Below are 14,044 nucleotides of genomic sequence, written 5' to 3'. Positions count from 1 at the left end.
GGTGCCCAAAAGGAATAAATTACCATTACAATTCTTCTGAAAGGAATTGATTACTTTACCATTACTCACAAGTAATCACTACAATTACAGTTAAGTTACTTTAAAAAAAACCTAGAGTGCCTACAAGGTGCTGGCCTTGTCTGCTGCACGTCTAAGTAGCCTAAAACAACTTTCAAAATAAACAGACACACACACAGAGGTAGTAGAATAATTCTTTTTATCCATAAGATAGCAGTGGTGGTCTCTCTGCTGGTAAGGGAGGCAGAGCCCACCACTCAGAGCCTTGCATGTCAAACCAAGCTCAATCCCCCACACACACACTCAGCCAGCAAGCGTCATGTCTCTCACTCAACCATCTCCCAGACCCTGCCCTGCCACCAACTAAGGCACACCCAAACAAGCAAACATTTTCCCCTGTTGTGCAAAAAAGTTAAAACACTGCAAATGCAGCAAAGTAGCCAGGTGGAGGCCGTGTCGTGCACCAAGTGCAAACACAATATTAACACACACACACCATTGTCTCTTACTTCCACAGTTCTTTATCTACATTCTGTTGCTGCCTCCTTCTCCTCCTACAACCATGTCCTTGTCCTCCGGCTCCTTTCTCCTTCCATTCCATTCTTCTCCACCACCGTCCATTTTTTTAACAATTATCTTCTGCACTCGAACCCCGTCTTGCTCTCCACCTCCTCCATTGTCACCTCCTAAAACACCCACAGAGCACAAGGGAAGAACGATGCCGCACAGAAGCCCAGTTTGAGACACATGATTTTCATCCAGAAATCAGAGGAGGAGAAGATTTCCCCTGCTCCCCCCCCAGTTATGCCCAAATGTAATGCTGGAAACGTTACAATTACTCCTCAAAAGTAATCAAATTACTCCTATCGCAATCAAAATGTAAAGAAATTACCCACTCGTTCCTCAAAAAAGTAATAAAAGTAATTCATTTTTTGTAACTAATTACTTCCAAGCTCTGGCCAAAACTGAATATCCAGTATATGAGCACTCTGCTATGCGCCAACCATTTCCCCATTCACATAACTGCCTTGTGGGTGGCCACAACATGGTGGGGTGGGAGGGTCTTATTGAATTGAATGGTGTTTACTCTGGGTATGTGGGATTTGCATTGCAGCTTTACTCCCAGAAAAGCAAGTATTGGATTCAAACCCCTGCCCTCTTCATAGAATCATAGAGTTGGAAGTTGGCCTTGTAGGCCATTGAGTCCAACCCCCTGCTCACAGCAGAAAATCCACAGCTAGAGCATCTCCCGCAGATAGCTGTCCAGCCTCTGCTTGAAGACATCCAGTGAAGGGGATCCCACCACCTCCCTAGGCAGTCGGTTCCATTGCCGAACTGCCCTTACTGTCAAGAAGTTCCTTCTAATGTCCAATCTGAATCTACACTCCTGCAACTTGAAACCATTAGACCTAGTCCTACCCTCTGGGGCAGCAGAGAACAAATCTGTACCCTCCTCTATGTGACAGCCCTTCAGGTGCTTAAAGAGTGTAATCATGTCACCCATCAGCCTTCTCTTCACCAGACTGAACATGCCAAGTTCCTTCAACCTTTCCTCATAAGACTTGTTCTCCTTACCGGCTATCATCCTCATCGCCCTCTTCTGAACCCGCTCTAACTTGTCTATATCGTTCTTAAAATGAGTTGCCCAGAACTGAACGCAGTATTCCAGATGAGGCCTGACTAATGCAGAATATAGTGGGACTATTACTTCCCTCGACCTGGAAACTATAGCTCTGTTTATGCATCCCAAAACCGCGTTTGCCTTTTTTGCCACAGCATCACACTGCTGGGTCATGTTCAACTTGCGATCCACTACAATTCCAAGGTCCTTCTCACACGCACTACTGCTAAGCCGGGTATTTCCCATCCTGTACCCGTGCATTTTGTTTTTGTGGCCTAAATGCAGAATCTTGCTTTTGTCTTTATTGAATGTCATTTTATTAATTTCAGCCCAATTTTCTAGTCTATCCAGGTCCCTTTGGATTTTATTCCTGTCTTCCATTGTGTTAGCTATCCCTCCCAGTTTCGTATCATCCGCAAACTTCATAAGGCTTCCCTCCACCCCATCATCTAAGTCATTGATGAAAATGTTGAAGAGTATCGGCCCCAGGACAGAACCCTGTGGCACTCCACTCGAAACCTCCTTCCAGTCCGAAGCAGAGCCACCGATGACCACTCTTTGAGTATGGGTTTCCAACCAGTTGTGAATCCACCTGACAGTATTTCCATGTAGTCCGCATTTGACCAGTTTGCTAATCAAAAGGCCGTGGGGGACTTTGTCAAACGCCTTGCTGAAATCTAGATAGATGACATCTACAGCATTTCCACCATCTACTAAGCTAGTGACCCGATCAAAAAAAGAGATGAGATTAGTTTGACAGGATTTTTTCTTGACAAACCCATGCTGGCTCCTACTAATCACAGCATTGTCATCTAGATAGTTGCCAATGGACTCTTTTATTATCCGTTCTAATATCTTTCCCGGTATTGAAGTCAGACTGACCAGCCTGTAATTCCCCGGATCTTCTTTTATACCCTTTTTAAAGAGCGGGACGATGTTTGCTCGTCTCCAATCCTCCGGCACCTCTCCCGTTCTCCAGGATTTCTCAAAGATGATGGCAAGAGGTTCCGAGAGTACATCCGCAAGTTCCTTCAATACTCTGGGATGCAGTTCATCAGGCCCTGGAGATTTGAACTCATTTAGGTTAACTAGGTATTTCCTGACTATCTCCTTATCAATCTTGAACTGCAATCCCGACCCCTTCCTGAGATTGCTTCCTGAGATTGCACACTGTTCCCTTTTTGGGAGAAAACGGAGGCAAAATAGGTGTTGAGCAGTTCTGCCTTTTCCTTGTTATCTGTCAACATTTTGCCATCCTCATTAAGCAGCAGTCCCACCGTTTCCTTGTTCTTTCTCTTGCTTCGAACATATCTGAAAAACCCCTTTTTGTTGTTCCTCGCTTCCCTCGCCAGCCTCAGCTCATTCTGGGTTTTAGCTTTCCTTACGCTATTCCTGCAAGCCTGAGCCACTCGTCGGTACTCTTCCTTGGTGATGCTTCCTTCCTTCCATTCTTTATACATGCTCTTTTTTATTTCAATAGCCCAGGAAAATTTAAACTTGTTTGACTTTTGCACACAAAAGAGAAAAGACTGAAAACTATATTATACAGCCACGAGACTGGCTGTATATTATAGCCAGCATGGGTTTTTCACATTCCGCAATGTTAAATTGAAAATACCCCCATGCCATTCTGATGCTTCCCATAAGCTCATTTCAAAAACAAAACCTTACAAAACTTATAGTCCTGAACTCAGAAACACTTGCTTAACAACCCTCGGAAGTTTCATGGCGATACATAAAACAGTCAGAGAGAATCGAGAGTTCAAAATGTAAAAAGGGAGAGTGAAAGAGAAAACAGACCCTTTCTGGACTTTTTCCTACCAGAGTTCTCATAATTTGTTGAAATTAATTAAAAATCAACCATGATCACAGAGTACCTGTAATCCTATTACTGACCTTGCCCCATATGCTGACCTTCATCTTCTGCAGTTTAAATTTTTTTAAAATGCCTGGTTGATTTTTAATTAATTTAAGAAATTTAACATTGAAGTGAATGATAAGGCTGGACATGCTCAGTAAGAACCAACTGTCAGTGTTCTAAAAGCCAGACTCACAGCTGCTTGGCTTGGCCAATCAGGGGGTCACACCCGCACCACACCTTTATTTTGTTATGTAAATTTGTATAGATATTAGCAGAGATTGTCAACGGTCTGAGATACATGTGTGCCAGTGTGTGCTTTTACCTAAGTAGCAGGCTTTTACCCTGCATTTAGATCACTGAGACTTAAGACTTAGAAAAATAAGAAAAGCTATGTTTATTTATAGAACTACATAGTAGATAGGAAAGGCATACCTAGTTCTACCTAACTAACGTGGAGGTACAACACCCAAGTTTGGTAGTTGCCCTCACGGCTCAGGAGGGAGAGAGCAAAGACAAAGTTTTCTCCTCTCTCTCGGACAATCGAAGAAGAGAAGAAGGGAAGGAGAAGGGGCAGATATGCTTCCCTCAGTATATCAGTCTAACGACGGAAGGAAGTCAGTCAGAGCATCACAGGTAAAGGTAGTCAAGCCTAGCCATCTGGAGGACCCTAACTCTATCTCCTTTCTGGAACATAAACAAAAGAACAGAACAGGAGTTGCTCTTGCCCCACTTCCAACATATTTCACTTTAAACAGTCATAGCTTCCCCTAAAGAATCCTGGGAAGTGTAGTTTGTGAAGGGTGCTGAGAGGACTCTTATTCCTGTGACAGAGCTCCAGTGGTCAGAGTGGTTTAACATTCAGCTGCTCTGTCTGAAGCTCTGTGAGGGAAAAACGGTGTCTCCTAGCAACTCTCAGCACTCTTCACTAACACCACTTCCCAGGATTCTTTGGGGGAAGCCATGACTCTCTAAAGTAAAATAAAAGTCTGGTGTGGATATGTCCAGGGGCAGCTTTGGTTTAAATTTGAGTGGGAGAGTACATGTGCCTGCTGTAGAATTAAAAGGCGGGGAGACTGCTGAAAAATAATGATACCGTTCACAATGTTTTCCTTTTGGAAAGGAAAGGGGCTTCCCCTCTGCCCAGTGCCCACTGACCCACCCAATCTCCTCCCCTCCCCGCCCTCTTCCTCCCCTCCCTGCCGCTCCCCCTGTCCAGTTTTACCTATCTTAAGCATGATTGCACAGGAGTAAATCCCAGTGAAATCAATAAGCATGCCAATGATGAAACCTGCCTTTTTCCTCCTTCCCCTCTCCTCTCCCTTCCTCGTTCCTTCTTCCTCTCCTTCCCTCTTCCTCCTCCCCTGCCCACTCCCTCCCTCCCTCTCCTCCACCCCCCATAGTCAGTTTTACACTCTTCATGTCCATTGGAAACTATTCTGCAGAATAGTCAGTGCCAGTGTCAGAATAGTCAGAAATATCCGTTGGCTATAGGCACGTTCTTAAACCACAAGGGTGAATTATTAGTGAATACTTACTCAATTTATGAAACAACAGTTTTCAGGCCTTGCAATGTGGTCTTGGTACTGCCTGGAGGTCAACACTTATTGGCTACAAACCAGAAAGGGCAGGGTTAGAGCAGCCAGCTACAAGCTTGTTTAACAGAGGTTGCAGGGGGAGGGGTGGCTGATGTTGTGGTGTATATCTCGAGAACCAGACCACCTAGAAACTTAATTTTTTTTAAAATGAAAGCTGATAGTCTGGAGATTAAGGTGACTTTCCTGGAGAGGACCCCAAAAATCTGGAGTCTCCGGATGAAATCAGGGCAGCTGGCAACCAAAACACAGACTATTTATCTGGAATGCAATTAGTTGTAAGTTAAAGTCCTGCTACATAGGTGTGCCTTCAGTAGGTTTACGCCGGTGAATGTGTGTTGTGAATTGCCTTTGTGCAGCCTAACCATATGCATATTTTCTCAGAAATAAATTGCACATTTTTCATGGGTGCTTGCTTCCAAGTGCAAAGGATTACCAAATTCTCAATTAAAGATTATAGTAGCCCTATTCAGGTTTTATAACTCCTTATCTGATGAAGTGGGGGCAAGCATGCTGGGTCTGTCAGCCCACCCCCTGTCACTCTCTTTGTGTTGGAGGGAAACTACTGAAGCCAGGAGCTTCTACTTTTCAGTTGCTCTTTGCACAATTTGGAACCCTGTCCTTCTAAATTTGTGCAGGGAGTCTACAGAGGTAGAGCAGGTCCCCCACTTCAGATGGTTGCCTCCAACTCATAGAGAGAAATGACAATGGCACTGCTGGGGCAAAGCTAGCATGTTCATCCCCATTCTGTCTCTCCTGTGCGATTCTAACTGTATAGGAATTAATACTCAAATAGGGCTAGTATCTTCTGTAGTAATTGTATGTACTGGTTTTGGTCACCATCTGCTAACCTAATGCCCTTCAGCTGTTTTGGACTACAACAGCCCCACAACTCCCAACAGGTAGAGGACACCATGATGGGATAGGCTAGTTTAGCTACCCTATTAATTTATTGTATTGGGATTGTGAGTTAACCTGGACATTACTGTACTCTGCCCTGAGATCACTATGAGGTAGGGTAGGTTATAAATACTATAAATGAAACAGAAGAACTGTATATTCTCAGTACTTCAGCTCTTGACTGTTGTGTTGTTAGAATTTCTTTATTGTCTTGGAGTGACAGCACTAGTTTTTTCAAAACATCTAAGCTAACATTGATTGGGAAGAACTCATTTTGAATCTGCCAAACTGATTATGGTTGTTTGGGGAGTATATTTCACACTATACTGTCAAAACTGCTTTTTATTGTGCTAGTGTCGAATAAGCTTTCAGGTGTTCTGGTGTGTTCAAAACTGGGCACCTGCTTTATAGGTAAGCCAGATACAAGATTCTGCTTAAACAAGATGCAAAATATTTCTGACAGGCCAATTAAAACCCCTATTTCCCTTGTTCAGTAATGTCTGGCAGCTAAAGTGGATCTCTTAATAAAAGACAGTACTGGCTGTTCTAATGCTGGCTGGGAATCAAAGTAAACCCATCTGTGAAATGTATCACACTTTGCATTTATACCCTTTCAGAAACTTGCTCTCTTTTGCTATCATAATTGCATCATTTTTCACTCTGCTTCCAAACCAGTGTGGGCCAGTGTACTGTCTAGTCTTGGTTCTGATTTCCTGAGATCAGCCATGCATCAGCTAGTGTGGCCTTTGGCAAAATATCACCTCTGATCCTCAGATCTCCATTTGTAAAATGGTAATAAGAATGTCTTGCCTCATTGTAAGGGCCCCTCCAGACCTTCTTATTTATTGAGCATTCATCATTATTTGTGCTCATTATGTTATTGGGGAAGTTATACGTGCTCACACTTTCAATTCCTGTAAAAGTTTGGGGGCAGTCATACCGCTTCATTTGCAATAGGTACCTGTCCCTACTAAAAACTTGTAACTTTTCATACCACAAATGTTGCATTGGGACGGATCCATTTGAAGGGGTTGTCCTGCTTATGTTGTCCTATAGTGTAAGAGTGTCCCTCCAGTTGGCAATAATGTGGAAATTTTGGGGAAGCATCACAGAACAACTAATAAAGTAATGTGCGGACGATCCAGTATAAATCCACCTGTAGTGCGCTATTATTGCATCAATGACATGTTGCAGAATACACCTGCACCTCACCAAAAAAAACCCCAAAAACGGCTTGGAGGGGTCCTAAGATGGTTACTAGTATGATAAAGAAAAGCTACTTGCTCTGAAAAACCATGATTAGGCTAAAACCCTAATGACAACATTAAGAGAGATTGTTGTTATGTAGCTTTTCACAGGGTCTACCTTGCATTTCATAATGGTTCCCAGAACTGTTTGTTCTAAACTTTTTCTGAATAAATGCTTTTGACTGCAAGTGTCTGGCTGGCTGATGGAGTTCCAAGAGGCAGGCATGTGTGCTTTTATTTACACACCTCAGCTAAATAAACAGGCAACTGAAATAAGTGAGCCTCATTATTAAAGGTGAAAGGAAAGGATGCTCTGGTGGAATTAAAGCTGAGGAGGCAAAAGTCTGACAGCCGTGGGAACAATGTGAGGTATTAATCATGTGCTAAAATAGTAATTGCCATCTCCTGTTCTCCTGCACAGTCTTGCCACCCCATGCAACAAAAGGAAAATAATTATAAACGAAACAGTCATTTGTCTTTGGTAAGATCTATGTATTTGGTTCTTATTGTGTTCAGCAAAAGCATAGCGACTTGAGGGAAAGCTGGGTCTAAGGTCCTTTATGGAAGAGTCCTACATAGTGGGTGTGTTGATGATGATTTGGCTGCCATATTAAAAAAAATGAACTAGAGAGGCTCAGAGAAAGGAGTAAATGCATCTACTGACTAGCCTTAGATTTTTCAAGCAAGACAGTTGCTCACACAATATACTGTATAGATTATAGGACTAAAGGAAGCCTATTATTATACTGCACAACATTTCTAATAGTGACCACTGAAGGAGACCTGATACAGGTTGAAAAGGGTATGCGTTTTTTTTGTCTTTTGCAAAGTTGTCTTCAGTTTGTTTTTGTTATAAGAATTTTTGGTGAAATTGTTATATATACACACAAATAATTGTGGCTGTTATGTAAACCTTTCATATTCACACTATTACATATTTATGTGATGAAGACATTTGCTTTTATTGTGTTTTAAGTATGTTTTATGGTGATAATTATTAAACAATACATAAATTAGCACATTACTTTGCCCAAATTTTTTATATCATCTGTGGTAAAGGTTGGGTTTGGATCCTTATACGTTTCCCTCCCTAGAGTGGGAAGGAAAGATGTGGTGGCACAAGGAGAGGGGGGAAGGGGTGGTCCCATCCACTTTTTGCTCTGGCCTTGCCCAACACTGGCCTTCAGCCCTGCCCACAATCTGCATGTGGTCCCTGACAGAATATAGCCCTTGATATAACACAGTCTGCCCACCCCTATGTTAAGCAAAAGGCTCCCTACTTGATTGCCCTGGTTGTGTAGTTTGTAGCATGACAGGAGAGAGTAAGAGGTTTCACTTGTAGAGATCCTCTGTGCACGTTCCTATAAGACGGCTTGCTTTGGATACCTGATCCACTGAACTTAATTTTATATTTTGGACTGGAGAAACTGTCATGCAATAGCACTTGATTTGAAATACGTCTGAGCATTACAAACTGGACAATAAGATATTCTAAACTAGGTAATTACAAACTTTAGCAAGATCACTAGTCACAAGCCATATACTAGTAGGTGCCTTTGACATAGCCCATTCCATGCACCAGTCACAACAATGATGAATACGCTATCTTGAGGAATAATTCCCTTTCCCTAATTTTGCATTCTGAGTGTTTGCAAAATGCACTGTGCCAGCAACAGAAATGTTACCTTGAAGAAAGATGCATGGACTGTGTGTGCAATGAATAAGAAACACATGCACATTTATTAATTTTTTAAAAAAATACATCTTATGGAAACACTCTAAATATTTATGCATCCTGTGGAGGAATGCCACACAGTATATCCTCACATCTTTTTTGGCACCTCATTGCTTCTCTGCCTTCTACCCACTGGAATCCAGGATTCTTCCATTTTAGGACTGGACCAGTTTGCTGTGCCTGAGTAAAAGGAGGAATAAGTGCTTTTCAAAGCTCAACTGGGTCATGCAAAGAGCTCCCTTTTTACCCACTGCAATCCCAGGTATCTTGCTCAGGGCTATTCTCCAACAAAATGTCAGTTCTGTCAATATAAACATGAGCTGACAAATATAAATAAAATCTTTTTATCTTTCCTAATTTTTGCAGGTCTAAGCAATCGCTTGCCATACTTCATAAATTATTTCTTTGACACATACCTGTTGATCAACGAAGATACTCCAGTGGGTAAGTGCATTGAGCTTTATGTTTAATGAGTAAAATAGCATTTTTGGAACAAACTCTCTTTGGGGAATGGAGAAAGTCAGAATAGCAGCTCAGTATGTTGATTTTAAAGGAGCTGCCTATGAAAGGCAAACAGATTTCCCTTCTAGGGCTTACACTGGCATCTGTTGCTTTCAGAAGGCTGATGAATATTCTGTTGATGAAACTGTTGGTTTCAGTCTGATTAAAGGGAAGTTAAACTGGATGCAGTGCAAACAGAGCTATGAAAGTCTGGGATGTGGGGTGGGGAATCCCAAATACTAGTGTGTATCTGGTTATTTCTGTTCTATAATCCAGGCTTCCTGGACTATATTTTGGAAACTTTTGTTGTTGCAAGAAAGATGGTGGGGGTCGTTGGAGAATTAGTGCTGTAATAATTGTAATCCTATTCCTGGGATAGGCTACCATTTAAGGGTGTGAATTTCCCCCAATCCCTCTGTCCCTTGTGTTTGCTCTGTCCTGCTTTCTTCTTCTTCTGAATTCTGGCTAAACTAGGAGAATTTCTGAAGTTGATTATAAAATTGCAACATGCGCTATTTCTCACAGCTGCTGTGAGCTCGTTTATGTCTCTCTCCCGCATAAAAATACCAATACACATATGCAGATTGATCAAAACACCGCAAAAAAGCCATCTTTATATGAACATAAGATCCTCCATGGCGCAGAGTGGTAAGCGGCGGTAACGCAGTTGAAACTCTGCTCACGGCCAGAGTTTGATTCCAACAGAAGGAGGAAGTTGAATCTCCGGTAAAAGGGGTTGAGGTCCACTCAGCCTTCCATCCATCCATGGTCGGTAAAATGAGTACCTGGCATATGCTGGGGGGTAAAGAAAGGCCGGGGAAGGAACTGGCAGTCCCACCCCATATATACGGTCTGCTTTGTAAACGTCGCAAGACGTCACCCTAAGAGTTGGAAACGACTTGCACTATAAGTGCGGGGACACCTTTACCTTTTTATATGAACATACATATGATTGCCTCAAGATCCTTTTTGTGTGGTTCCTGCGGCAATCACACGTGCACCACACAAAAAGGACCTTCATATAACTCCTTGCACAATCACATAAAAGTTGATAAAAACACTGCACAAAGCAATGTGCATGTTCACATCATTAGTGGAGGGGGTAGGGTAAGATGTGAATTAACTACAGGAACAGAAAGCTGTAGTGGATTGCACATGCTCAGCGCTCTGTACAAATTTGATAAACTAAAAGTGGAGCAACGAAGGATTCCTAATGCATTAGTTTCACTTTGGACAAAAGACCAGGGATTTGGAACTGCAATCCAAATCCAGGGAGAAATTCAGCTGGGGTGAATTTTGGAAGCATCCCAGCTCTCAATTCTGCACCCCTTTAGAAATCCTTGGGGTGAGTTAAGGATAATTGTGGGCTTTGAATTTCAGCAAGCAGCTGCTTCCTTATAAGTTCTCATTACGTGGATGACTATTGCTTAAATGATGTTGTGAAAAACAAGAGAACAGAACCCATCCACTTTACAGCTGAGCGGAGCTGCATGTTTCTGAGGCCCTCTTCTGGTAAACATGCAAATGGAGACTGTGGTGACAAGTGCACTAACTCTGCCTCCATAATTCCTGTCACTCCACAAGTTGTAAGGTGACTAGGGATGGGGGAGGGATTCAATTCAGTTCACATTTGAAGATGAATCTATCAAATCTACACTTCCCGAAACACAGTCATCTTTCGAAATTCACACTTAGCCAAATTTTGTGATGCAGTTTGTCAACCAAAAATGTTTTAAAAATGTATTTTATGGGGAAATGTGTATAAAAATTAATATATTTGTGAAAATAACATACAAAAATGCATTATATTAGGAGAAATTGCTTGCAAAAATGTGTGTATGAGTCAAAACTGTATACAAAATTGTGTTCATTAGGAGAAATTCACAGTAAAGTGCTGAAAAATTTCATGAGGATTCTGCTTTTTAAAAAATCAGAGTTTTCCAGAGTTGTAAAATGCACTGAGCAGTGTTATTTAATTTGGTCTGCTGCAGCTATCGCAGGAGCCAATGGGATGTTTGGAATTGTTAGCAAAGGGATAGAGAGTAGTAGTATTAAAGCACTGCAAATGCTTCTGTAAGTTTCAGAGGTGTATCAACCTGGAGAACAAAATGCTAGGTGGCATCCCATCTCTAAAAAAATGTCAACGAAATGGGAAAGGTACAGAAAATAAACTATTAGTGATGTATCAAGATGATTTGAGAAGGAGCTTATGTTGGGGAAGTTTCAGAATGAAAGGGCAGATTGGGTGAAAGTATGGAGAAAGTGGATAAGAAATCATTGTTACTTTCCCATTCAACTTACATGAATTTTCATCAGTTCCTCTAATGTGGTAAGTTTAAACCAAATAAAGTATATATGGCTCTTCACAATACATAGCTGAACTGTGGAACTCATTGTAATAGGAGGTGTAACGACCAATATTTTAACTAGGGCAGAGTACTTCAACCTTAGGTCTCAAGGTGTTGCTGGACTACAACTTCCATAATCCCCAGCTACCGTAGCCAACAGACAAAGAATTGTAGTCTAACATCTGGGGAACCAAAGTTGAAGAAGGCTGAACTAGGGCCACTTTTTTTTAGAGGATAGGAATGTCAGTGACTGTTGGCCAAGATGACAGGCAGTTTCTGATTCTGAGCCTTACCAAATCTGACATGTTAGGGGTCAGTGTGAGGAATAGGAAATAGCATCCTTACAAAAAAGCCATTTTGCCTTGTGTGAATCTAGGCTAGCATCTTGAATCCATTCTTGGGTTACCCTCTGTCTCAACTGATATTTTTACACACAGAGTGCCATGTTGCCTATCTGTTTGAAGGGCTGTCTGGTCTAAGTCTGATTTTAAAGATAAATTACCATAAGAAGGGTAGCCTTGAAGATGCCCATCAACAGTTAGCACTTGGAGAGCAGACAGAGCAGGCACACAGGTCAACTGGTCATAGTCTTTGGCAGTGATTCTTAACCTTTTTGGGATCATTGACCACTTTGAGATTCTGATGAAAGCTATGAACCCTCTCCCCAGAAAAATGCACATAAAACATATTTTGCATACAACTGATTTTATTGCATTGATTTTTGTGTGTGTGCCCAGTTCAAGAACCCCTGAAGCCCATCCTAGGGGTTAAGACCCTCTGGTCTATGGAAATATGTATTGCATTCCTGTTTAAATTATGAAAGTATATGTGTCTTCCATGTCCTCTTCTTTTTTTTATTTTGGTGAAGTATTTCTTCTTTGGTGATGTGTAAATGCTGTGTCATTTGCCCTATTAATTTTCTGAAGCCTGCCGAGTTCTCACTATGACCTGGTTCACCCCATACAGGCACATCACTAAAGGCTACACTAAAAACCACTTCATTTGAGGTGCAAAATTGCTGTTATCAAGTGATAGCATGCATGTGTGCAAGAAGTAATGTTAGAGGCATACAGGAAGATTGGGTAAGTGTTCAGAAAGCAAAGATTGTGGTGAGGGAGTTGAGAAAGCCTAAGAGATAAGATGGGGTTGACAGGAGATGAGGGAAGATTAGGTAGCTAGCTATAGGGAGCCACAATGAGACCTCTTTGTCCAATTTGTTGCAAGATGTTTATGTTTAATTAAATTGTTATACCACCCCATAGCCGAAGCTCTCTGGGCAGTTTACAACATAAAAATCAATATACAATATATAATAAACAGTTCATATTTGGTACAATTAAAAGGAAAAACAATACATCACATTTTAAATAAGCATAACAAAGCAATAAATCTCAACAATATACATAACATAATAACAAAATAAACAAAACAAATAAGCAAGATATATGCAGTGAGGCAATACCCTTGAGAATGGTTTCCTTTAAGGGAAAGTACCAGGCTTAAAATACTTGAAATTATTGAAATCAAAGAAAGGCACCTCCAGGGCAGAGGCTGTTATTGCCAAGTAGCACCTCTCTCACTACATATATTTATGAAATCTGCACCTGTAGATTGCACCAAAGATTTCAGCAGCTAGTGTAGATGGGAAATCAAACAAAGCAAAACAAAAGCAATCAATCAAAGCACACTGTGTGAACTAGCAAGGAAGATGGCAATGGTAATTGGTGGCAGGCCCCTCAACTGTCTCTGGATACTGGCAAATAGAAACCCAAATCTCTTGGCTACATCTTGTGGTTAAGGAGAAGATAGCTTAACTATGAGCCCAGGTTCAGGTGGCACACTAAGCCAAACCTTGGCTTAGCTGCCACACTTCAGCTCACACTTAGCTAAAAGGACCTGGAAGGACAAAGCAGCTACGATCTCATCCCCGGGAGCCCACAAGTTCATGCTTAGCTATGGTCTGGTTTAACATTATGTGCAAATGTGGCCATAATGTACAAGACCTATTTTGAGACGAATTATTGAAGTTATAGAGACCTATTGCTGGTGCTAAGCAGATTAACTTTAATCTTTTTACAAAAGGATCTCTTAAGGATTCTGTAATTTTTTAAAATTCTGATCAAACCATCTTTCCCTAGGAATGTATAAATTAACAGTGGTGTGCTGCAAGTATGAACTGCAAGGAGGGGAGAAGGCAAGTTCAAGAAAATAGAGGGCTTTG

The 14,044-nt window shown here is 41.6% G+C and overlaps 1 protein-coding gene across 19 annotated transcripts in view; it reads left to right on the top strand.

Annotated features, from left to right (window-relative positions):
• The window catches only part of CDH23 (cadherin related 23), a 785,528-nt gene that overhangs the window by 86,684 nt on the left and 684,800 nt on the right, over window positions 1–14,044 (top strand). For all 19 annotated transcript variants that reach the window (XR_009763949.1, XR_009763950.1, XM_061635232.1 and 16 more), the window contains exon 3: window positions 9,341–9,418. Coding sequence is in view for 17 of the 19 variants with exons in the window: in XM_061635232.1 (XP_061491216.1) it covers window positions 9,341–9,418 (78 nt within the window). In the remaining 2 variants the exon portion in view is untranslated. The remainder of the gene's footprint in view (window positions 1–9,340; window positions 9,419–14,044) is intronic.

This window comes from Rhineura floridana, chromosome 7, assembly GCF_030035675.1.
Source record: "Rhineura floridana isolate rRhiFlo1 chromosome 7, rRhiFlo1.hap2, whole genome shotgun sequence".
NCBI classification, from domain to species: domain Eukaryota; kingdom Metazoa; phylum Chordata; class Lepidosauria; order Squamata; family Rhineuridae; genus Rhineura; species Rhineura floridana.
The sequence above is the reverse complement of the archived record's forward strand: the minus strand, read 5'-3'. Positions and strand labels throughout refer to the sequence as shown.